The 26,382-nt window shown below is 36.4% G+C and overlaps 1 protein-coding gene across 1 annotated transcript in view; it reads left to right on the top strand.

Moving 5' to 3' along the window:
• Positions 1-26,382, top strand: part of LRP1B (LDL receptor related protein 1B) — a gene marked incomplete at its 5' end in the record, with an annotated part of 5,941,474 nt that overhangs the window by 5,797,918 nt on the left and 117,174 nt on the right. The window contains 3 exons of the mRNA XM_044073672.1: positions 4,403-4,493; positions 4,848-4,992; positions 16,901-17,038. Coding sequence (XP_043929607.1) covers positions 4,403-4,493; positions 4,848-4,992; positions 16,901-17,038 — 374 coding nt within the window. The remainder of the gene's footprint in view (positions 1-4,402; positions 4,494-4,847; positions 4,993-16,900; positions 17,039-26,382) is intronic.

Below are 26,382 nucleotides of genomic sequence, written 5' to 3'. Positions count from 1 at the left end.
TGAAATAAGGGTTGCATGAACAGAAATGACAACATAGGAGAAAATATCCTCTGTATGTATCTTTTCTTAGAAATAATGGCTTTTCTTTCTTTGATAGCCTTTGAAATGTCTTTACAGGATAAATTCTTGAGTACATCTGGTGTCCCCTTCTTCTTGACAAATTTCTGCAGAAAGGTACCCATTCATTAGGAGTGCCATCTCTGAAGAACACTGTGCCCTGCTTGTCAATTAATAGTTGTATTCAAATCATTCAATTTAGAGCATCATTCTCTTCACAGATACTGTTATCTGTATTAACATTTGTAATTGTTCCTCTCTCAAGGAACTGGAAGGCAAATATATGCTCAGTGAAGTTGGTGTTCAATAGCTAAACTAGGCCTTCAGTCTGTTGACAGTTAACTTTCAGTTTTTAGACATAGATTCCATAATTCAAATACTAAGGCACTTTATGATCACAATATCATGCCTCTTCTCATTCACACTGTGTATTAGGTGAATGTCTCCCTAAGATAAAGTCCTTGCAACATTCTTCATATGAAGGGTATAGGCCTTGCAATCTTCCTGTGCTAGACTGAAATGTTTTTAAACAAGCTAATACCCTAGCCTCTTTCTGAAGACTTGAAAAATAATTAGTATTCCAAAAATAAAAGGGTGGAGACGTTATCTTAATAGTTAAGGTCTTTACCTCATAGATACAAGGTACAGAGTTTGATTCTGACCACTTATTGTTAGCTAAGCTTGTAATAATCTACAAACGTATAGCCTAGTATTTACCTATCAACTATAAACCTAATAGTTTAAAAGCACAAAGTCTAAACAAATTGATGGCATCATTGATTGACTGACTAGCTTTAAGTACACAAATATTCAGATGCGGAAAAAAAATCCCCAGTTATAACAGAGAGACACTTAAAAGAAATAATGAGTCCTGAAAAGTGGACTAAATCATAAAACATATGCAAGTCTTTGCTATTAAGTAGAAATTAATAAACATCTATTGGGTGGCTGCAGTGGTACAGTGGTTAGCGTTGTTACTTCAGAACAAGAATTTTCTGGTTTGATTCTTGGCTGGTGTGCCTTCTGTGCGGAGTATGCATGTCCTAACTGTGGTCATGTGGGTATCCTCCAGGTCCTCCGGTTTCCTCCTACATTCCAAAGGCATGCAGTAGGTAGATTAAACACTCTGAAATGGCCATAGGTGAGACTATGTGAGTTTGTGGTATGAATGAACTGCTGTGGCAGGGCTAGCCACACAGCTGTGTAAACCTTGGCTTGAAATGATTCTCACTGCTGAAGTGACACACTGACCCAAAAAGGAGTTGAGGATGGATGAAATATACATTTATTAAGGTGTAGGACGCCCAGAGTGTTGAGTCCCACACTAAGTGATATCAAGTTTAATGGCAGTAATCCCATATACAACACTAGCATTATTATTTATCCAGACAACTATTTCCCAAGCTTCTCCAAATCCCAGTGTCATGATCCTATCTGTAAACAAATTAAAATTAAAACTTTGTCCCAAACAAGAGTATGTGAGGTGAGGTAACTCACAAACCATTTAACTCAACTTCTCTCTTTACGTCTGTCTATGTCCTCCTAATCCCTCCCTTAAAACTTGATGTTCTCTCACTCTTCCTGTCTCCTGTCCTCCTGTTTCCCCTTCCATTAACACCTCTTTCTCTTCTCATGTGGCATGCAGACCCATTATAATCTCTCAGTCAGATATTCTTATCTAAAAAAACCCTCATTCTGCTGCAGACCCTTCATCCGTTTTAAGGTCAATGCTTTCTTAATCAAACCCTACACCACACCACAATCTCCTTAACTTCTTCTCACTCCTATCTCCTTTGTAGTACTCCCCCTTCTTCTGCCATCATATGTTTTTCTTTTTGAATATCTTCTGTTTTCCTTTCTTTTTTTTGTTAAATTATACCATACAGCTACGCCTTTCTACACAGATACATCAGATTATTAGAGAGAGTGAGAGAGAAATAGAGAAAGACACTTTTAAAGACACACTCACTCTTGCACCTGTCCACAAACACGCACACACACACACACACAAACACACACACACACACACACACACACACACACACACACACACACACACACACACACACACACACACACACACACACACACACACACACACACACACACACACACACACACACACACACACACACATGCGCGCGCATATATATGAGCTCTGTTATTAATTGAAACTCCCAAACAATGATATCTGTACTGTGCAAGACCAACAATCTCTAAGTTTGGGGAACATGCAAATTATCAGTGGGGTGTACAGAAAGCAGGAGTGCTTGCTTTACAGCCAGAAAACAGCAGTTTTTATTTGCATGGTCTGAGGTGTCATTCTTTTTTTTTCAACCTATTGCAGTTTACTGTTTTAGTGCTACAGATGTATAGATTTATTTCAGTAGATCTACACACACACACACACACACACACACACACACACACACACACACACACACACACACACACACACACACACTCACACACACACACATATACTGTATATGGTTTACTATCACGTGTTCGAATTGACATTGTTCGAATGTACAGATGTGTGAACCAAATGTTGAGAAATCTGTACACTGAACAGTGTCAATGTCGAACCAAGTATTTCAATGCAGTCGAATTTCAAAAATGTCGACAACACTGAAATGCTCCTATCCACCCAACATACAACTGTTTTGTGCAAGGGGGCAAGCCCCCCTGCACCCCGCACACTCCCCCTACTTATATATACAAACTTGGAGATTGCACTACAGTGAGGGTAAGGGTACATTTCCCCATCCAACTATTTGCACCACAGTGTTGGAGCTGACAACAGCGGCCATTCGCTCTTGTCAGCTTTGGCACTCCAGTGATCGGCCTAAAGGTTCTGCTATCTGGTTTTCGCACATAGTTCGTTCGTCTAAAAGACAAACGAACATGTGATAGTAAACTACTGTATGTATATAAATATATATATATATATATGTATATACAGTATAAATATATATATATATATATATATATATATATATATATATATATATATATATATATATCTTTATATATAAACACACACACACACACACACACACACATGAAAAAACAGTTATTTCAGATCAAATCTAAAATGATCAAAATAAAAAATATATATTTTTTTGCATGTGGTCAAGTCCCACCGCACACCAACATCACCATCACCAGGTAATTGTATACATATATATATATATATATATATATATATATATATATATATATATATATATATACATATACACTCTGAAATTGCACAACTGCTGGGAAAATTCCCTGAACCCACTATACCTCCTGCCATCAAAAATTCCAGGATCAAAAAAGACCTGCAACCATTTATTTGTATTTATGTATATAAAATGTGTGTGTGTGTGTATTTGTGTGGTCATACATGAAAGTTAATGGAGTTAGGTGTCAAACATTTCACAAAGTTGCAATTTCGGTATATGAAGTTCATATGTCAGAATTGGTAGACATATTCCACATTTGCCAAGTGCTTTTCTAACTGTCATTGTGTATAGCATCAAGGAGACCTATTCATGATTTGTTTTTCTGTATATCTGGACAAAAAAAATCATGATAAATCAAGCTAGAGGCCCAGATCCTTGAACTACCTGACATTATATATGTTTTGCAAGAAGACTTGTGTCTTCTTCCATTTAAGTCAGCAAAGAAAAATTTTGAATAACATCAAAGTGACCTAACTTTGATTTCACTAAAGACAACTGCAACACGCTTATCCGTAAGCCATATGTGAATAATTTCAAGATTCTTGTCCAACATGAGGTTTCGTGGGTCAGCAGTGATTGTTTGTATTTATGGTAGTTATCAGCTGTACACAAGTCTGCAAGATGGGCTTATCAGTTGTTAATATGTTTACTGAAAGAGAGAAAAAAAAAAAACTATAGTCGATTCAGCATGGGCCCTGATCAATGTTTTCAGGGGAATAGAAAGAGATGCACAAATATTTGCAAGAAGCCAATCTTTTTTCTTTCTTTCTGTCGTTCTTTATTTGTGTTGTTTTGTTTGTTTATCTCTCCATCTGTCTATTTATGTATGTATTTATTTTTAAATATGGGCTTGGGAGAGCACTGGTAAAATATTGACAGCTATAGGTACTTCTTCAGATTTTTAACAGTTATATCTTTTGGACTGTTCTGTTCCATAAATATTATCATATGCTATATTTAAAATATGCATAAAAAAGTCATAGCAGAGAAACAGAATTATTAATCATATTTTTATTTGGTGGCCATTATGTCAGCTGATACAATATATGTTTTTGATATTCTTATGGAACTCATAATGTTTCATATTTACCACTGACTCTTTCCTTTTGTTGTAGGAAGCATAGCAATCATTGTTCCTCTTATTCTGTTGGTAATCCTGGTTACAACATTAGCAGTGAGCGTGCTTCTTTGTAAAAGAAGAAGAAGGTAACTAAGTTGCATGTTATAGCAGCATTTTTAGTAAAGATTTTGATTGCTGACAGCTCAAAATGCCAAACAGAGTGAATGTCACTAATGCAAGAGGCATTATATGGGGATTGCTCATAATAATTCTTTGTCAATACAAAAAAAGAAAAATGTTGAACTTTCAGAAGCAATCTTTGTACTTTTCTGTATTCTCAGTACTCCAGGGAAATTTCTTCATCCTTTTAACAGTTGCCTAATGCATCACCTTTATATAGCATGTCAGCTTAACATGACTTTCTGTTATTGAATACTTTGAATGCATACTTTGAATATATTCTGATATCATCAGAGTTCATAAAACAATATTGTTTTTAGGACAAAACAAGTGCAAAGGCAGCCTATAACAAATGGAGGAATGAATGTTGAAATTGGAAACCCTTCATATAACATGTATGAAGTGAGACCAGATCATAGTGATGGGAACCTTGTCAATTCAGATTTTCCCCTGGATCCAAGCAAGGTAAAAAAATCCATTTCCACCCTTTATTTCTATCTCATGATCAAAAGTATCATACATTTTCCTTGTGTTCAAGATCAATGCTTTATTTTATAGCTACAATTAAAAATCTTGTATAAAGGGTAAAGATTTGCAACTTAAGAGGTACATTGCATGCATACAGTATGATTTAAATTGTCAGTGAATGTGTGATGCTGCAAATGAAACAGAAAAAAAAAGCCCTCATCACTTTGTATATAGGTCTATTGCCAAACTCTGACAAGAACAGTTAAGAGAATATGCTGTGATGTACAGAAAAAAACATATTAACACAAAGTATAAAAAGTGGAACACCTTATGTCGTACCTATTCATTTATTTGTTTATTTGCTTATTTATTTGTAAGCCAGGTAGGTAGTCTGGTATATACACTGTTTTCCATCATGTCCCAGGCCATTTGGCAAGGGAGCAGATTAAAAATGCACAGGCACATAAACAATGCAATAATTATTTTACTACAATAAAATATAAGTAGTTTGGAGCACATTATATACAACAATAACAGCTAGAACAATTTCTAAGAATAAACAATGGGATGCACGGTGTAAACTGAATATGACTGTGTTTGGAAAGGGAAAATCAACTACAGTTAAACCCATTGAAGTTGCATGTATCAATCGAAGAATGCAACATCACAAGAGCATTCTCCCTACTCTAAGGCGCCGTGACCTTGGACTTAATATAACAGTAACTGCTGTAGATTGCATTTTTCTGTTTGAATTACTTGATGTTTTGAACTGATAGGGCTTACACTATTGAGTGTAGCACTGCTGACAGCAGCCAGATATATCAGACTAGCAGCAATTATGGTGATAATGGGAAACACTGAACTGAGCATAACTTGCGTCTACGAATACGAGCACGAGTTATGTTCAGTCTGGTGATCTCCGTTATTACATATCACTTAACCTTTTGACTCCAGAAACAAAGACACTTTGTAAAATATTAATACTTTTATCTTGAAAAGTTGCAAAAGTAAGATAATCTTAATTAGTGTATAAATAATTATTGCTGTTATTCAAGTAAAATTCCCACGTTTACTCCCAGATAATTAAATAGGAGAGAAAGAGCAACATTTTGAGACAAAGCCAAAATAGTTCAGTGGTATACTTGGAGAGGTGTGCACAAAAATAAAAGATTGTAACCTCAACCACCAATAAGCTTTGTATCTGTAACTTCTAAATTCTGGGGGAAAGTTATTTAAGATTTGCAAATATAACAGTTCAAATCAAATAATTTATGCTGAAGTATATCCAACAAATCTACAAAGTATAGTACCTGTCAGCCTGGCAAAAATGGAGAACACTGGACCGAAATAGTGTATTTGCGATAGTGATTTAAAATGTTATGACAGCAACATGTATGTGTACAACTGCACTTCTGCCGTAATACAACTGTTACACAGAAACTATTTCAGTTAAGTGTTCTCCATTATCACCACAAACAGGTGCAATTATTTAAATATGAAAATGCAGCCAAAGATATGCTTTCTGATTCATTTGACATAAATGATTTTAAAATAGTATGCGGTTGCCAAAGGAGAGAGTACTTGAAAGTCTGCTTTGGGTACTGCTGACATATATTCAGAAATGGAGCTAAAGTGGAGTAATGTTGTCAGAGGAAGGATGATTGTGGAGCCATTCACTGTTGTACTTCACCTTAATATAATAATAGAGGAAGTGACAAGGTTAAAGGGGGTGTACTAGCATTCTTAATCTCTCTGATCTTTACAAAACAGGAAATATATGATATAAGTACATTCCCTTTTTACAGTCATGAAGTACTGTCACGTATAGGACATTCTGAATTGAGCATGTAATGTTACAATTTAAATGAAGCAAGAATCAGTTGATGCGCTCATGCCAAAGGACAAGCCTTGATGTAGATTAGTGGCTGATGGTTATTTTAAGTGACCTCGGCTTGTTTAAACCAAACTGGTATATATTCACTCTGTACAGAAAGCAGATATTTTAGACATACCTCTCATCCTCTTAGTGCAAGAAATCTGGACAAAGCCTGACATAATGGGGGAACAAAGGTCAAAAAATAGGGACACATTTTAAAAGTTACTCTTACAAACTTAAAAAGTCACTAGAATAACATGATTTGTGTTAGCATGCATTTTTTGAAGGATATGAAGTCTGAAACTCAAATGCATCTCATTATTTAGTGCTTTAATCCTCAGATCATTCCAGTGATTTGTCAAAAAACACAATTTTTATGAGGAATAGACCAAAAATATGTGTAAAAAGTCTGGACATTCTGTGTAAATCAGTACAGTTGAGAGGTATGCTTTTAAAGTATTAATAAGCATTCTAGTAATGTTGCAGGAAATTCATTCTTTGCCAGCACCTTTTTGTCTGCTCCTCATTGTTGAATGCATCCTGATTGTCAAATTTCCACATATACCTATTAACATTAATTTTATCTAAAGACTTTGAAGCAATCTCTGCTGAGGTTCAAACGCCATCACCAAAAACCTTTTGTGTAGAAGGCTAAGTCCAGTTTCTGCAACTGTAGTATAACTTGCATGTTCTAGAGTGTATGTATTGCATAACAGGTTCTGTTACCCGTGTGTCTTTGTTCAGTGTGTCTCAGTTCAGTCTTAATAAGAGTTCACTAAATGCCACAGTCTGCCACTGCATTAGACTGCAGGTAAGCGCTTTTCTTTTATGTAATGAATCAATTGGAATAAAATGGCCTCCTTAGTTTTACTAATATTACAATTCTGCAAGATCTTTAGGACATTCTTGTGCGCCTTTTGTAAAAGCTATTTATATGCGCAAGATAGTAAATATGCCAATGAAAATTCATGTTTTTTAGGAATGCTTTCCCTGTGTTTGAAGGAATCTCTGCTGAGGTTCATTCTATACCTCTTAGGCAACTTCAGTGGCTTGAGCTCCCACAGTTATTAATCTACCACCAACTAGTCACAACTTATAACAACCTAAAATATCCTGAAAAAACGTCAGCCCTTCAGGAACTACTGACTAGCTACATTCCAAATCGACCACTCTGCTCTGCCAACAAATCACTCCTCTCTATCTCCACAGCCAACAACACAGCAGGTAAAGCTCTATTTTCTCACAGTATAGCAAAAAGTTGGAATAATCTCCTTCCCTCGGTGACTTCTGCACATAATACCAAACAATTCAAAAACTCCCTTAAGGCTCATCTTATTAGCTCTTGGCTATGTCCGTGTGTTATTTAATCCTAGCGTATGCTACCACCATCTTTCTCTCTTCTCTCCAATTATCAGACCCTCGCTAAAAATGGAAGCAACAAATGATATCCCTTGACATTTGCAAATGTTGTTGTGATCTCTGTCTGTATATTCTGATGACTAACTTAATGTTTACTTGTATATACTGCTGTTATGATCTTTCTTTGCGTACTGTTCTATTATGCACAAAATACTGCTCAATAACAAAGTCTTTACTTTACATTATATATTATTATCATTGTCTGTTGTATTAATTAAGTGGAGCTTTTCTCCATGGGCCTCTGCTGTAAATGGACCTCATCCAGTCGGACCATCCCAGTTAACAAATGTAAAATAAATAAAAAATAAATAAATAAAAATAAACTGTTGAGTTTAAGATCCAAAATATAACCTAGCACCATGTTTATCTGTGTATTGATTAAAGTTTTTTGATTGGATGTAGTAGACAGATCCCAAACAGTCAAGGGTGCCATTTTTAATTAACTACATTAGTGGTAGAATAGGATCCCCAGGGTCCCGATACTCGTGTGCACGCTATGTAAGTAAAGACTGTAATCCTGTGCTCTGTAATTAGCCAAGCTATGTAAGAAAGCATAAGAGTGGGTAAGCAGTTTAATAGGTAAACTTTTTTTCTTTATGCAAAAGCTATGAGGTCATCTGTATAAGGTGGTTATAAGCTTGTAAAGTTAGATAGACATATTCTGACTACTGTTTTGCCATTGTATAGTCTTTTGTTTAGAACTTAACTGAATGTCTTGTTAGCTGATATTATAGCTACATACTTGACTAGAAATATATGTGCTGGTCACTGCATAGGCGGTTGCATTATTGCTAGATTAATGTGTTGCTGATGCTGCAGTGTATTAGACTTTACATATGCTGAACTAGTTGCATATATCAGTGTGCTAAGCGTTGCGTCCTGTATAATCATTACTTAGGTTGTAAGTCACATCTTATGATGTTCTACTTTGATTATAACTTTGTGTAAATTGTAGTTATATCTTAGCTACAATAGGCAGCAACAGTGCACATAGAAACTTAGCAATTTGGTACAGCACTGAAATCTCTGTCTAATCAATACATCCTTTCTCTAAATTCTGCATGTCTTTTTTTCTTTATAGTCCAATAACACTGCTTTCCCATACCGTACCAATACTAGAAGCATTCCTACAATGATAAACACAGCAACCAGACTTAAAGTGAAGAAAGACTGTAGTGTGTGTTAGTTTCTAACTCCCTTCACTACTTAGCATTTCTGTAGCAACTAGATCTTCTTCTTTTTCACAAAAGGTAGTGTGAATGCACTAGATCAGACATTTTGAACTGGGCTGCCCCTCTTCCCAAAGCCTGCAACACACTAGTATAAGGTAATTAGGACTAAGACTATTTTAAATGCCACTGAAGTCTGTGTATGAAGGGATACCATTATACCTTTGTAGGAGCACTGACCTGGGGCATGCTTGATTGACTGGCTGTCTTGGTTTTGATGATTGTTTTCTGTTTGCTTACTGAACAGCCTATTTTCTGTTTGCTTACTGGACAACCGCACTTGATGCACAGTTTCAATCCGCTCCGTTCACCCTTCGCTATGCTTGGGCTCACTCTGTTCTCTTACCCTACCACCAATTCCCACACACCCCCACTACACATACATTTTAAACTTACTTAGCCACTCCCTTTACATCAATTATCCAGTCAATAACCATTAACACTTTACCTAACACCCAACTTCATTTCTACTATATCAAACTCATTACCAGGTCTTCTAACAATATGACAGTCTAATACTCTATTCTCTTGAGTATACTCACAGTCTCTGCCCACTATACTTCTTATCATACCATTCTCAATCACCTGTTCACCACTTATCCTACCCCATTGCCACCCCCTTATCAGAATATTTACAGCTCCATCCTAATAGCTTCATCTATTTTCAATACCAATATTTTAACTCAAACTACAAACCATATTGTCACTTTTAATACTTCCCCAACTATTTCAATTAGACATGATACACTAATTACAAAATTCTTAAAATGTATCACATACATATATGACACACTACATGATACACTAATAAAATTTTTAAAATTTATCACATACATAGCAACTCAGCTAACTCTTAGTGAAGACATGCACCCTAACCCTGGACCCATCAGAAATATAACAAATTCAAACTCCCAATCCACAGCTCTACCTCAAAGCCTCTTCAAAATCACCAGAAAAGGAACTGACCTACTAATACTCCATATTAACATTAGAAGTATTCTTAACAAGATTCATGAATTCCATGCAACCATAGGTCTTTACTCACCAGTCATTGCAATAGTGACAGAAATCTGTCTAAAACCTGACATCCCCAATAATGAAATACTACATCTTGGATACAATATCCTTAGGCTGGACAGGGAAAAGAAAAAAAGTGGTGGGATAGCTATTTTGTTCAAAAATAACCTCAACTTAATTTCTAACAAACTAAGTACCCCTTAATTTAGCACTGCTGAAATGCTTTTTTCTAAACTAATAATCAACCCCAAGAAAAATCCAAATATAATAGCAACATACATTCCCCCAGGGAAAAATCTCAACACAGTTGAACAAATTCGCCAGTGGACATCTTATACATTGCCACAGGAAACCATTATCTTAGGAGACCTCAATATAGAATGGAATACATGTGATAACCCCAGACCAACCTACCATATAAATCTTCATGGCTTTTCCCAGCTAATAAAGTCTGCTACCAGAATTGATAAATCATATGGAAAACAGTCTATCCTCGACTGAACTGTAACTAATAAACTACCCTCTCTCTACTATCAGGTTGCCTTCCTGACACCTTTAGTGATCATTATACAACCTATCTTTTCAGACAATGCATAAACCCATCTAAACCCAATACTTATCATTAGATCAGTAATAAAATAAACTTCTCCCCTACAGACTTCAAATCCATCCTAAACACTGTAATTGGTAACCTATCAATTACTATCTCTATAGGAAGCAGGTCAGTTCTTTAATACGACCTTACTTAGGATGCTGGATGATCCCGCCCCTCCCAGGGCTATATGAATAAAAGCCAACCATGGCCCTTGGTTAACCAAGGCAACAAGAGCATTATTAAAGAATGAGAGATAAAGCTTGAGACAAATGGACCAACAATAAAACCCAAATAAACAAACAGGCTTATCTTGAACTAAAAAACAAATTAGACAGGATAAAATTAACCATTTCACCACTAGTCAAACCAAATATCAAAAAGGATCCACAAAAATTCTGGTCTGTTATTTAAAAAGTGTTACATACTGGCCAAACAGACCATCTCCATCAACTAATAACTCAAATGAAAGTATAGAATCACCATTAAATAAACATTTCACCAAATCCATTTTGGCCATTACAAAGACCAATAGCCTTGCACCCACTTCACCCACTCTAGAAACTACACCAAGCAATAATACCTTTTCTTTTCAATCTGTTTCCATAGATACTATCAAAAAATATCTAAAAAAAACTCAAAGCAACATTAGCCACTGACCAAATACCAGCCAAATTCCTAAAAAATAGCTGCCGATGCCATTTGCTACCCTATCTCTATACTAATTAATCATTCCATTTCAAAATAAACGGTCCTATCCATATGGAAAATATCTCACATTATCCCATTACATAAAGGTGGTATATCAAATGAGCTATCTAACCATCACCCTATTTCAGTCTTATCTCCCTTATCCAAAATTCTAGAAAGATGTGTTAACTCTCAGCCACTGTACTGTCTCTTAAACAATAATCTCCTTTCTAATACACAGCATGGTTTTTGACTAAATCATAGCACTACAACAGCACTGATGACATTTACTAACACAGTTAACCATTTAAGGAATGAAGGCAATCTAGTTTCTTATTATTATTTCTTGACCCATCTAAGATTTTTGACACTGTTTCTCATAAAAAAACTCTTAGTTGTTCCCTCTAATCTTAACCTTAGCCATGCTGCCATTAACTGGTTCCAAGATTACCTAGTGGGTGTCAACAAGCAGCTAGATGGCAGCAAAACATCTTTCCTCTTCTGTCAGTTACCCTAGGTGTTCCCCAGGGTTCCATCCTGGGTCCCTCCCCTTCACTTTATTCACTAACAGTCTTCAATCTGCCACTTCACATGCATCCCTGGTGCAATATGCTGATGATTCTACCCTAATTTGCGCTGTCCCCACACTCCCGTCACTTACAAGATATCACCCAACAAAGCAGTCATTCCTTGAGGTTGAATCATTGGTATCTGATGCTCAACTTATTCTTAACCCCAGCAAGACTAAACTTATGCTATCCTACCCCACACGATCTAATGATCCTAGCTTATCATTTACTATGGCATCAGCAAATAACACAATCATTCTCCCAGTATCCCACACCAAGCCTCTTGGAGTGATCATTGATAACAACTTGAAATTCGACATTCACATATCCCACATAATAAAAAAAGTTAAAAAGTTGGGATCACTGTATAGACACAAAAAATTCCTCAAAAATACCACAAAAGCCATAATTGCTAGAACTCACCTAATCTCAACTCTTCTCTAAACTTCACCCATTCTTACCAATATCAAGACAACAGATTTAAGCAAACCTGATGCCAGTTACAATAAAATTGCTAAGTTTGCCTCAGATTCATCTTTTAGAACTCACCATTGCACATCTCTTTAAAAGCTGTACTGGTTGCAACTCCCCAACCTTCTAGCTTATAACCAACTTTCCGTGACTCATCTGCTACTCTGTCACCCAGACAGAACCTCTGCCCTCCTAAACCTCCTGCAACCATACACTGCCAACCATGTTCTTCATTCTAACAATAAATGCTTATTAAATATTACAAAGGCTAACAACCCTGCTGGAGAAGCTCTCTATCCTAACTGCATAGCCAAACTTTGGATTTCCCTTCCTCTAAATAGGAAAACAATCTCAAACACAACAAAGTTCAAAGAGATTCTTAAAACATACTTACTAAATACCTGGATATGCTCTTGCTCTAACACACACTAACCAAAATAGCTCTTATCATATATGGGCCAGGATCTTCTTCAAGTTTTTTTTTTTCTTTTTTCCAAAACACCGAATACAGAAGTACTGCTATCATAACTAGTTTCCATTCATTCCCCTGTCGCAGGTGAATTACCTTACTTACTACCATATTAATCTGTTACTGTTTTCTTTTTGTAACTTAAAATCACTGAAAAATGTTAAACTGAAATGTTATATTCTAGGTAATTGCCTTACCTTGTATTGTCATATGTTGTCTACCTTCTCTGTATCACAGAAAAAAAAAATTGTATTACTGTTTAACAAGATGTTGTATTTATGTAAATGTTAGTCAGATTTTATGTGGAGATTTTTCCCCCAGGCCTCTGCTTAAAAAGGACACTTTGTCCAGTCGGACTTTCCCGGTATACACATGTAAAATAAATAAATAAAAAAAATAAAAATAAATAAAATAACTTGGTTTGATTATCACCTTTGGTCACTGTCTGGTTAGTTGCTAAGCATGTATTGGTCTGCAGACTAATTGCCTAATATTTGTCTATGAATTTAATTAAATAAGTAAAACAGGTGCGTTAATTACCTTGTCCTGTTTTAAGACATTTAGGAGAAATTATGTAATATACAGTTTCAGTACACTTTTTCCTAGCTATTGCTGACTTATGTTGCCTGATTTTTCCCATTGCTCTTTTTCTGTCCTGGTCCACAACATTGGGCTATACCCAGATGTGTCACTGTGCCAGGTGGGTATCATTTATCTAGACTGGAAGATTTCTCAGCCATTGGGCTATGAATGGCCCCAGGACTGGACAAGAGGAGCAGAGAAAAATAGCCATCACAATGTGGCTATCAGGGAGGTTTCTTTATGCTTTACCTTCCACTGATGTACTGAGTTGTCATCAGTGTTTGGCATGCAGTGGCACCATGAAGAAAATCCCTCATGTCCATGATGGTTCATCCTTCTTGCCCACCCATGCACTACATTAATGGCTTTTCCTTCATGACCCCCATATCTCCATCAGGGTTTGTGAGATGCCCACTCCCTTTCTGTGCCACCATACCCGCCCCCTAGTAGAAACGAGCAGGTAGACACTTGTCATTCTTCTTCCTCCTAGCCACCTCCAGCAAGTACCCAAAACAGTACTCAAAGACACCTGGGAAAAGGACAAAACAAACGGACTAGCCGCAGACTGAAACTTGAAAATTAAACACAGCTTAGTAGGTAAATGACACGATAGAGGCTTGTACAACTTAGCGCTTTCTTTCACTTTAATAAAAACGTGAACTTCTTCAGAAACAAGACAATGTGCCCTCCCCATCACATGTCTTATAAACTTTTTAAACAGGATGTGATGTCATGAAGTTCTCAATACTTTTTTATACAAAAATAAAAATAAAATAATGTGATATGATGTATAAATACAAATGTATACAAAAAACATTTTGATTTTTGAAAAAATTGTTACATTCATTGTACCCAATATGTTTAACTAGTGTGTCAGACAGTGTCTTATGTGAATATGAATTTCAAACCATTTTGACCTTACTTGTTTACAAAAAGTACATAATAATACAAAAAGTTTATAAGACATGCGATGGGGAGGGCACATTGTCTTGTTTCTGAAGAAGTTCACATTTTTATTAAAGTGAAAGAAAGCGCTAATTTGTACAAGCCTCTATCGTGTCATTTACCTACTAAGCTGTGTTTAATTTTCAAGTTTTACTCAAAGACACCTAACTCATAATCATGGCTTTATCACTCTTTGCCATTTGGCTGGCTACATTTTCAATGTAAGATTTAATTACAGTGTGTAAACTTTTTACAATAGCTATTATTTACTACAGGAGAAAGTTGTAAATTGTTCCTTTGACCTAATTGCAAAGGCAACCCAATAATGATTTGGCAGGCTAGAAATGGATTTCAGGAAGATGATCAAGGAATTGAAGTGTAAAACAGGTATGTCATAGGAAAGTACTTCTGCACAGCCAAGAAAGCGTACATATACTGTACTACTGTTGATGGTAGCCTGATACAGAAGTGATTTTTAGTTTAAATCTTCTAGCCGGCAATTACTTCTGTTTTTGTTTTTCAAATATATCTTCTGTCATATTCCATTTACTTTTAGCTATCATAACCTGAACCTTAACTATGTCACTTTTAGATTGTCCTGTATATATACCTGTCAATTTTTTAGTGCAAGAAATCTGGATATAGCCTAAAATAATGTGGGGACAAAGGACCAGAAATAGTGACATATTTTATATATTGCTCTTATAAACTTAGAAAGTTATGAGAATAATAGGTTTTGTGTTACTTTGCATTTTCATAAAGATATTAAGTCTGAAACTAAAATATCTGCCATTATTTAACGTCTTCAAGCCACAGTGATTTGTTAATAAAAGCCTAAAATATAAGACAAAAGTCTGGACATTCTGCTAAAATCTGGTAATTGAGAGTTATGGCTTTGTCTTCTGTTGCATTCAAGTTAGTTTCATGTATATACAAGCACATTTTGACCACCTTTACTATTGACAGGATAGTATTTTGGATTAATTCCTGCAGTGTTGAGCTACAGAATTCTAGTTAGTCTGCATTGACCTAGTCTGTTGTAACCTGCAGCTAAAAGTACACTCTTCTGCATGTGGTAGACATGACTTGTTTATTTGGTGAGTTTATGAGCTGTTTCAGGCATACTGACAGAATAAAAATGTTTAACAAATTCACTAACAATTGTCTGGTACCGAGTTGCATTCGTAATCAGTATAGTGAGAATGCCATGCATAACCTTCAACTAATGGCAAAGTTCATTATACAAAAAAAATTCATAAAATGATGGTGTTCACATATCTTAGCTGTTCAGGCTGTTTATTACCTCATTTTCCATTATCTTCCATGTTTGGGGTGGGTTTGGTGTAATGTTTAAGGTCTTCACCTCATAGATACAAGGTTGATTCTGATCTCAGGTTATTAGCTAGACTTAAAATGGCCCTTCAGTTAGTTAGGCTAGTATTCTTCTATAAATGTATGGCAGGCCAGTTGGCCTCTGGATGAGTGATTTCTGTTTACTAAATTTGCAAGCTTCACAACTGAAGTTTATCTACCACACTGAAGTGTTTATTTTTATTCTCAATTTATGTTCTGCTCTGTTCTGCACCACACAACAGACAATGACAGTTTTCCCTTTTTTAACCCAAAGTCACTTTTAATTCACAGTGCAACAGTATCTGTATCATAATATTATAATCTAATTAGCAGATATTAGTTTTCCAATGTTATGCATCATTTATTTTATCTTTATCTGCTTGTCTGCTACCCTTTGAATTAAATGTCCATAATATATTCTGGAAGTTTAACCAGAAGCAGTCTTTTTTAGAGTCACTTGTCAGACACTCATTTGAAGCATAGGGATTTCATACTGTAAATAAATTTGCTTTTTTTAGAGTCACATGTCAGACACTCATTTGAAGCATAGGGATTTCATACTGTAAATAAATTTGTTAAAGACAGAAAACTTAAATGACAATAAGATACCAAGAAATGCACATTTTACCACACTGTACCTAACGTGTTGTTAAAGTGCATTCTAGTAACAGGCTTACTGTTTACAAACTATAGCTTTCTGGATCATGCAACAGAATGTCGAGTGGTCATGAAGTATTTCATCGGACACCTTGCAGATATCCCTGGGTCAGATGCAAAAATCCTACATTATGCCATTCACATGATGGGTTACAGCACCATGAAGACATGCTGGTAAAGTTTTTCTATATAAAATAATTCAACAGTAGACTGATATTTGTTCTTTAATTGCCTGTTCCAACAGTACAGTTCTAATGCATTTGTTTGCAGTGATATTAATAACACGTATTCCTTTAACATGATAGCTGAACATGCTGTCACTGGTAGCTGTCTGTAGAGTACCTATTCCAGGATATTGGATGCTTCTGAATGAAAGCTAAAAGTACACTCTTCTGGATGTGGCAGATACATCTTGTTAATTTGGTCAGTTTGTGAAATGTGTTCAACAAACAGGTGCAGATATTTAACTCTATCCAAGTTATGAGTGGCACAAACAGATGCCTTTGCAGCTCTGGAAATCAGATCACTTCACCTTACAAAACAAAACCAATGCTTTAATAGATTTAAAAAAAAACTAAACAAATAAGGATAAGCAGGAATAAATACTTTTCTAATTAATATAGCCATATACTAATAATTTAATTCATCACATCTCAGACAATCATTGCCATCCAATTCATTAATGAAAATAAATGCCTGATTTCTATTACTTGGCTATGATGACTACATTTAAATATTAACAGAATCACTTGTTACTCATGATTGCTCAGATGGCAACCGTTAACATGGCATCCTGACCCCATGAAGAAAATGTGGAAAAGGGGGTAGATGATGGTGATGATGATGATGATAGAATCATTCGTTAGACTATACAACTGCTTTACCACCTACATTACTTTCAACGTATATATGAAGTTGTCCATCCGTCCTGTAAATGAGAAATATATAGTGTGATGCTCTTATGTTATTTCTCCTAATTGCTACCTAGCACGTTAAAAATACAATCCCTTTTTGTTGTTTGCCATGTTTCCATCTGAATTGCTAAAAGCATTCTTAGCACCTCTAAGCTGCAGCCTCTTGTTCAGTTAATAACATGAATTTCTATTAATTTTTTTAAAGTTTGCAGTAATCTCATGCTGTTTATCCTTTACACATTATTAATGATATTTTCTTTCATATTATGTAGCCCTCATCTTGTACTGCATATCCTTCAATTTATATTGGATAAGCATTGTGATCTGCACCTGATCCAAGATACTGGAATATTATAAATAATGATATTCCCAAATACTCTGGTGTTCTTTTTTTATACCTCTTTGTACTTTACTACAATGCTCATTTTTTTACACCTAATTCATTCTCAGAGGTCTTCTACACTTTTATGAAGTGAAACTGAAGTAAAGGTAGAAAAAGACTTGCACCGTTTTACAAATATCACAGAAATCAGTGGCAAAACTGAGGGAGTGAGTGAATAGGCAACTATAATCCCACTCTGACTGTGTAGGAAGCCTTAAATCAGATCATCTGAAATTAAGCATAAAGGAACACTAGAATTTTATACTTTTATTTCAAAGGCATGACAATGGACATTTCACTAAATAGCGGGGAGCTTGTACCAGAAGCTTCTAAAAAAAAAAAAAAAAAAACAATATTGCGATATGGGAATGAAATATGAAGTCACAAAACAGTCAGTAAGACTGAGAATTGGTAATAATTCATAAGGAGTACTATGCCATTGTTTTATTCCAATACTTCAGGCCAAAAGAATATGGAGGTTCTTTGATAATGTGTAAACATTCAGCAGGGTCTGCAATACACACTTACTAGTTAGCAGATGTGAATAGGATGTAACAGAGCATGCTCACTGACACCTTAACAGGATCAGCACTATAAAGAGATACCATCCTGCATAATAAACAGAATAGACAGAGGACAAAACCTCTTGGAGAAAGGAGGAGCTGAGGGAATCTAAATAACCAAAATAGTTTCTCAAACATTTGACATGAGTTCTGATCCATTTCTACTATCTGTGAAGATTCATAGATTACTACTAGGTTAACTGCCCTCATGGACTACTTTAAGCCTAGCCAATTACCCCCTGTGAGTATCAAACCCTGCACCTTGCATTTCTAAGGTAAGCACCTTAACCATTACACCACCCTCCCACAAACATAGGTTCATAGTTTAGTACTAAGCTAACTGCCCTTGCAATCCATTTTAAGCCTAGCCAGTTATCCCTTGTGAGACTTAGACCCTGCACCTTCTGTTTGTTAGGCAAACACCTTAGCCATTAAGCCACATTACATTAGAAACTTCTCATAATGACAAAGCAAAAATACCAAAAACCTGTTGACTGCAATTTTTAGTATGGCAATGGGGTTTTATTGATGGGACAGTTCAATATGTCATAAGATAACTAGAGCAGCGGACTGCTAGGACATGTAAGGGGAGGATATTTAGCTACATGCATACTGAAATCAACCTTAGAATTCTGATTCAGAATATTCTGACTGATACCTTTGAATTTTACTTCAACGATTGAGTTTAGTTACAATGTCTGTACCTTTGTCTGCATCATCATCAGTCCCCTCTTTTACCCATTTTTGTATATGGGGTCACTAAAATTTCATCAGCCATTCAAGTGCAAACAACATGAATAAAACAGAGCCCATAATCAACATAACTGCCACTTCAAGAAAAAATACATAACACAGAACTCAAACTTTGCAGGAAGTCACACACCAAATCTATTATCTTAAAATTTTCTTAGTCAGCCTTTATGAAGGACATAAAGAAATAGTCAGATAGTATCACAACAGATTATTATATATGGAAACTATTATTGTTTGATACAGATAGCAGGGTCACAAGTCAGGAATTAAGCGTGATCTTACAACACATCTTAGTGAATGCCTACATAAGAGCTTTTAGTATCAGTGAAATAGATTTGGCCACATAACATTAGCATCCATGGTTTTCCAGAAGGGAAAGAAGTCAGAACGTGTTAAAATGTTTGCGTTTATATCACGTTATTGAAAGATGAAAATAGTGAATGCTATTTCATCAGTCCCAAAACATCTAAACATGAAAATATTGAACATTCAGAACAGCAAATTTTTTCCCATGGAAAAAAATTCGCTGCTCCGAAACATACACAGAACACAAGCACATCAAACAAACAGCAACTACGCACATACACTTAAATTCCTACATCTAACGCTACACTAAAATAGACATACACTACTATCTACCCACTTACCTTAACCCAAACCCTAACCCTAAGGTCCGTCACTATCGCACACTCACCTAACCTGCGCCCTAACCCTAACTAACTTAAACTGCCCCTAACCTTAAAGTCTGTCACTATCGCACACACGCCTAACCCACGCCGTAACACTAACTCACTTAACCTGCCCCTAACCCTAACGTACAAACAATCGCACACTTACCTGAACCCAACCCGTAACTTTCCACCACAGCGCTAAGAATAGCGAAGCCACAGAAACGGCCAACCGAATTCTCTCCGGAGGAAAGAATTCACTGTTCTGCAGCTTCGCTATTCTTAGCTTTTACTGAATAGTGTTTGATATCAGAACATTCGAAGTTTTAATACTTCAATGTTCTGATATAGACCCAAATGTTTAACTACCCGGACTCTGAAAGTTTTTCTACTTCCATGGGGACTTTGTTATACAACTGAAAAAACCTATGAACCCCTATATCCTGTCCCTTGCATGAATTCAACAAAAGCCAAAGACATTTTTATTATAATTTTTCTTTTTTCAAGATAACTACCTTTGCCCCTGTCCCCTTCAAAAATATACATAACACCAACTGACATTCAACAGCCTTCATTCATTTTAAACGTGACTTTATTACATCATTTCAGATACTATTTATAACACATTAGCCTTGTAATCACAACATGTAAAATTCCTTATAACATATATCAGGGCAGTGGACCCCACTCACCGTGCCCATATAAGCAGCGTCCATACCTCTGCTCACTTATTTCATCAGTCCTGCATCATCCATAAGCAGTGTCCATACATCTGCTCACTTATTTATCAATCAAGCAGAGTCCTACTGCTCAATTTATTTCTCCACATCAACCCCAACACCAAAAAGGGGCAAAGGAGATGGGAGGCCTGCCGCTCATCTCCACCCAGTACCCATCTCAAAAGCATACCAAATAAATAAAATAAAATTGGGAAAAGAGGACAGGAAACAAATCCACACCAAATGCAATTCATCCTTACAGTTACACTCCTATAAATTTCTATGTCCCACCCTACATATACCTCACTTGCCCTATAGTCCTCTCATTAAATTAACCCTTCCTTTTCCAGCTAAACAAGCCTATCTCTATTCACTAACCTTAAATCCCTATCCTAAAACACCCATCCCCCACTCTGCTTAACTGTATATACCCTACCAAATATATCCCTGGACAAATTAGCTTGTTCCCCAACCTCATTTGTCCTGGTCCCCTTCAACTATACATATGACACCAACTGACATTCAATTACCTTTATTAATTTTAAACATAACTTTATTACGTCATTTCAAATTTATTTATAAAACAATAACCTTGCAATCGCAACTTGTAGAATTCCTTATGACATACATCAAGGCACTGTACCCCACTCATCCTGCCCAAATAAGCAGCATCCATACCTCCGCTCACTTATTTTATCAGTCAACCATCATCCACATGCAGCGTCCATACCTCAGCTCACTTATTTTATCAGTCAACCATCATCCACATGCAGCGTCCATACATCCACTCACTTATTTATCAGTCAAGCAGCATCCTACCAGTCACTTTATTTCCCCAAATCATTACATCAACATCAACCCCAACACCAAGAGGGGGAACAGAAGAGGGACAAGCTTGCCCCTCTTCTCCACCCACCAGCCTGAGCACAGTCTGTTCTGCTTCCCTACATAGAACTATTCACCAAACCTTCAAGAAATAAACTTAAATGTATATGTTAAACAAGTCTAAACCAAACTTGCTTAAGTGCACCCCATCAGATCTAAACCGATCCGGATACTATTGTATACATACCTAATGCCCCCAATTGCAATGCCAGTCTATAGTTAACAAATCTTCGTGCATGCTCCAAGAATTTAAATTTAACAGTATTCTGCCAGCATAAACATAATACTATCTCCGACCATACAATTCAATTCACATGCCTGGATATAACCTCTTCAAGCTAACCAAATCCTCCCTTATCCTATGCACCAACCAAGTCTTAGGAATTGACCCTAAATAATTTACTAGCCAAGTGTATCACCAATATATGTGGCAATCCTATCAATGACTGTATCACCTCAATTTCATTCAAAAGCTAATTCCACCTAAGAACTATAATCCCATGCCATATAACTGTCCACCCAAACTGACAGAAACCCAATTCCTTTCCATTCATCCTAACTGTTGCCCTCTTCACCGCACAGTGGATATATGAATGGCCAAAGATGACCATCTCCTTTCCTGAAAGACAAACAAAAATAAAAATTATTATCAATTGCATCCATTACGTAAGATTAGATAAAAAGACATTTGAAGACCACCTCCCCATTCTCCGAATGTCATCAATAGACCTGCCTTTCCCTGCCAAATCTGAAGCCCTGCCAATATGGGAAGAATGAGTAGAGAATTTCTCATCTGGAAAACCCATGCAACACAATGCCCTTCTCATTACATAAATAAACTGGTTACTCGTTACCACCTTACCCTTTCTCAACCTAAAGGCCAATTCCTGAGGGCTCCCCACATGAGACCAGATAAATGCTGCAGCCAGCCCAACAGTCAAAGACATGCACACCTATCCTTCCCAAGAACTTTCTGCATGCCTTTTCCTAACTGATCCATTTTAGACCTGCCTAACTAAATGTGCACTGACCCCGCAAAAAACATAACATCAGTCCAAATTAATAACCCTAGCAACTCTGACACCTGAAATGCCCCAAAAATATATCCATGAACACAAAAGAGCCCTCAAAACATAGTCCACTGATTCACCCACCAATAAACCAAACCCCTCAATAAGGGTTTCAAGCCCTGTCTGGTCAATGGCCAACACATATCCGTATGCACTCCAGCCACTCTACCCCATCTTCTCAGCATATGCCCTACCATCCAAGACTTTATAAAACATGCAACCTAGCCACCTGCACAAATATAGTAATCACTGTCAAATCCACATCTGATTGCACCCCTTACCCTGCCCCCAAGCTTGAGCCAAGTATCACAATAAAAGTTCCTCCAACCACACTCCTTCATCCTAGGCAACTGCAAAATAAATTTATCATAAGCAATCAATGATCTTCCATATGCTTTTCTGGTAGACATCACCCAAGAATGCTGCACCAGCCTCCTGGTTATGTCAACCCAAGATGCCACACCTCCTCTACCCCTAGGGCCAGCTGGCAGAACCTGGAAAACTGAAATTGGGACAAACTGTCAGCAGTCTCATTCTTAACCCTTGCCACATGTACACCTGTGAATGAAAAATGTATTAACAAACTGTGCAAAACCAACTTACGTAACACCCACAATAACAATTCAGATATCGCAGTCTTAACTTGCAAAATTGGCACCACTGCCATATTATCACAGCTAAAAATATACATATAGATAGAGATATAGATATGGATGTGGGAATCATTCATTGTAAACACTAAGGCGTTATAGACATAGTCACTAAATTAGGTGTAAACTCTTTTATCACCCATGTATGAGCCAACTGGATTACTCATAGGTCCCAGGAGAGGTCAAACGTGGTGAGGCCACCTCCACCAAGAGGCCAGTCGCTAGTTGAGTCTCCCAGGTCTTGGCACTGGGCCTGCTTCTTTTTGCATCTATTTCTCAGAAATGGAGGCAAACGCTGAAGGTTTATGACTAATTCTGCAGATGATTGCAAGCTGGGGGTTATCATCGACTCCTCTGCAGACACTAGCATTCTTCAGGAAGGCCTGTCTCTGACTAACAGATGGTGCCAATGCCATGTTCTTAAACTCAATGCAAAGAAATGCATAATTGCACAATTTGAGAAGTCAAGCATCCTAACTAATTACCATGTTGATAGTATGCCCCTAAGAGTCAAACTAGTGGTCAGGAATCTGGGTATTCACATAGACAATAGCCTTACCTTTGACCACCATGTGACCACAGTGGTGAAGGCATCCTTTTTTGTTGCACGATTTATTAATAAGGGCATGGCATCTAGGTCCAAAGCGGTCATTACCACACTGTACTCTGCCCTCATCAGACCAATCATAGAGTACAATGCTTCCTTTGGTATATACCTGACCAGACATATGCAGCAACTAGAGTGATGTCAGAGGTTCCTTACAAAAAGAATACATGGCATAGCAAACCTGTCTTATGCAGAGTGCCTTAAATCACTTTCCCTCTACTCAGTCTCCTACAGTTTTCTGAGGGGTGATCTATACCTGGATTAGGCATCCACAAAGCCCACCCTTATGAATCTATTGCATATTTGCAAGTCAACCATTACCAGAAATACAAGGTCTAAGGACCTGAATTTTGTCTGTGACTAAATCAGAACATGCTGGAGAGAAAGATATGTGTCTCAGAGACTGCTCCTCCTATGGAACAGGCTTCAAATCCATGGGAAGCTGAGTTTGTCTATTACCCAATTTAAGTGCAACCTAGACCATTGGATGGGGAATCGGAAATTTACACCAGGCCTGGTATCCATATCACTTATTGAAAGATGTTGTATACAGGCCATAATTATTCTTTCAGGAAAACTTGATCAGGGTTAAAAAAGTCCCCCAGGTCTTTAGCCTAGTAACACTCTACAAATCTATGTATCTGTGTGGTTGAATGTTCAGTATGCAGAATGCTTGTAATGCCAGCACAAACGATTGAATTGTCATGTGATCACATAATTCTAACATAAAGATTGCGGTAGAGCAGGGATAGGTAAATTGCCCTTTCCCTGCCATTGTGTGATTTTGGAATCGATATATATATATATATATATATATATATATATATATATATATATATATATATTTATATATGGGTTCACTTCATATGATCGAGTTTCCGAAATCTCAAAACTCATATGGTGGAGACCATATGATCGAGTTTTCAGAAACTCGAACATCTGAAGGGGGGGTTAAATGAAGTGTGTGAGTGCCTTAGCTGAGGGATTCTGTAGGGGGCAAGCCCTCTGCAACCCTGCTACTTAAATATGCTAACTCAGAGATTGCATTACAGCGGGGAACAGGGAAATCTCTTGTCCCTCAATGTCTGCAGAAGTGCAGAATGGGAGATTTCCCTTTTCCCCACTGTAGTACAATCTCGGAGTAAGTATAGTTAAGTAAGGGGGTGTGAGGGGCACAGCATTTTTAAATGTGTTTTTTTTTTCACTTCTGATGTTCAAGTTTCTGAAATGTCAAACATATGGTCTCGATAGTATGAGTTTCGAGATTTCGGAAATTCAATCATCTGAAGTTAATCCCTATATATATATATATATATATATATATATATATATATACATATATATATATATATATATATATATATACATATATATATATATATATATATATGTATATATATATATATATATATATATATATATACATATATAAATAAGGTAGCAGAGTCCCCACCCCACCCCCACCCCCTATATATATATATATATATATATATATATATATATATATATTTTTTTTTTTTTTTTTTTTTTTTGTTTGTTTTTTTTTTTTACGTGATATTTTAGGTTAATAATTTACATTTAATTTTGTGAGTTTTCAAAATTCATTTTAATAGCTCCAAAGCAAGCAATGTTAACTATTTTCAGTGGATGAACTTTAACCATAAACAAAATTAGGCACTAGACACTGAGTGTATATCACCTGAAATGTATCAGTTCTTCCCCATTATACTTTGCTATATGTGTCATCAACCATAAATAATGCTATAAAGAGTTATAATCTCCTGCCATCTTGGTATGTCTCATTGGTGGTTATTTCCTCAAAAACCTCATGAAGATTATATTGACTGTTCATTCATCTGCTGGTCTTGTCTCTTATCTCTTATTTCATATCTGCTACACAATAATTTGGAATTATAATCCACTGACAAAGATAGAACATCATTAAAAGAGAATTGTCTTTAGCTGGTGGGAGGTTGGCATAATGGTTAAGGTGTTTACCTTACAAACATAAGGTGCCGGGTTTGATTCTCACATGGGGTAATTGGCTAGGCTGGAAATGGCCCACAAGGGCAGTTAGCCTAGTACGAACCTATGCATATGCATTTTGTTCCTGTTCTCACTGGTTTATGCTTGGCATTGACAGTATATTAAACTTGCTATGCTTATTTAAGGTAAGTGTATATGTAGAATTTCCTGATGAATTTATTATATGCATTCAGCTACTTTATAAAAATCCATTTCAAATGACAAGACTGCCAACTTTGTATCAGAGTTTTTTAATAATGGCAAACATACAATTTGAGTATG

This window comes from Protopterus annectens, chromosome 6.part0 (genome assembly GCF_019279795.1).
Source record: "Protopterus annectens isolate FY-2018-M chromosome 6.part0, PAN1.0, whole genome shotgun sequence".
NCBI classification, from domain to species: domain Eukaryota; kingdom Metazoa; phylum Chordata; order Ceratodontiformes; family Protopteridae; genus Protopterus; species Protopterus annectens.
The sequence above is the reverse complement of the archived record's forward strand: the minus strand, read 5'-3'. Positions and strand labels throughout refer to the sequence as shown.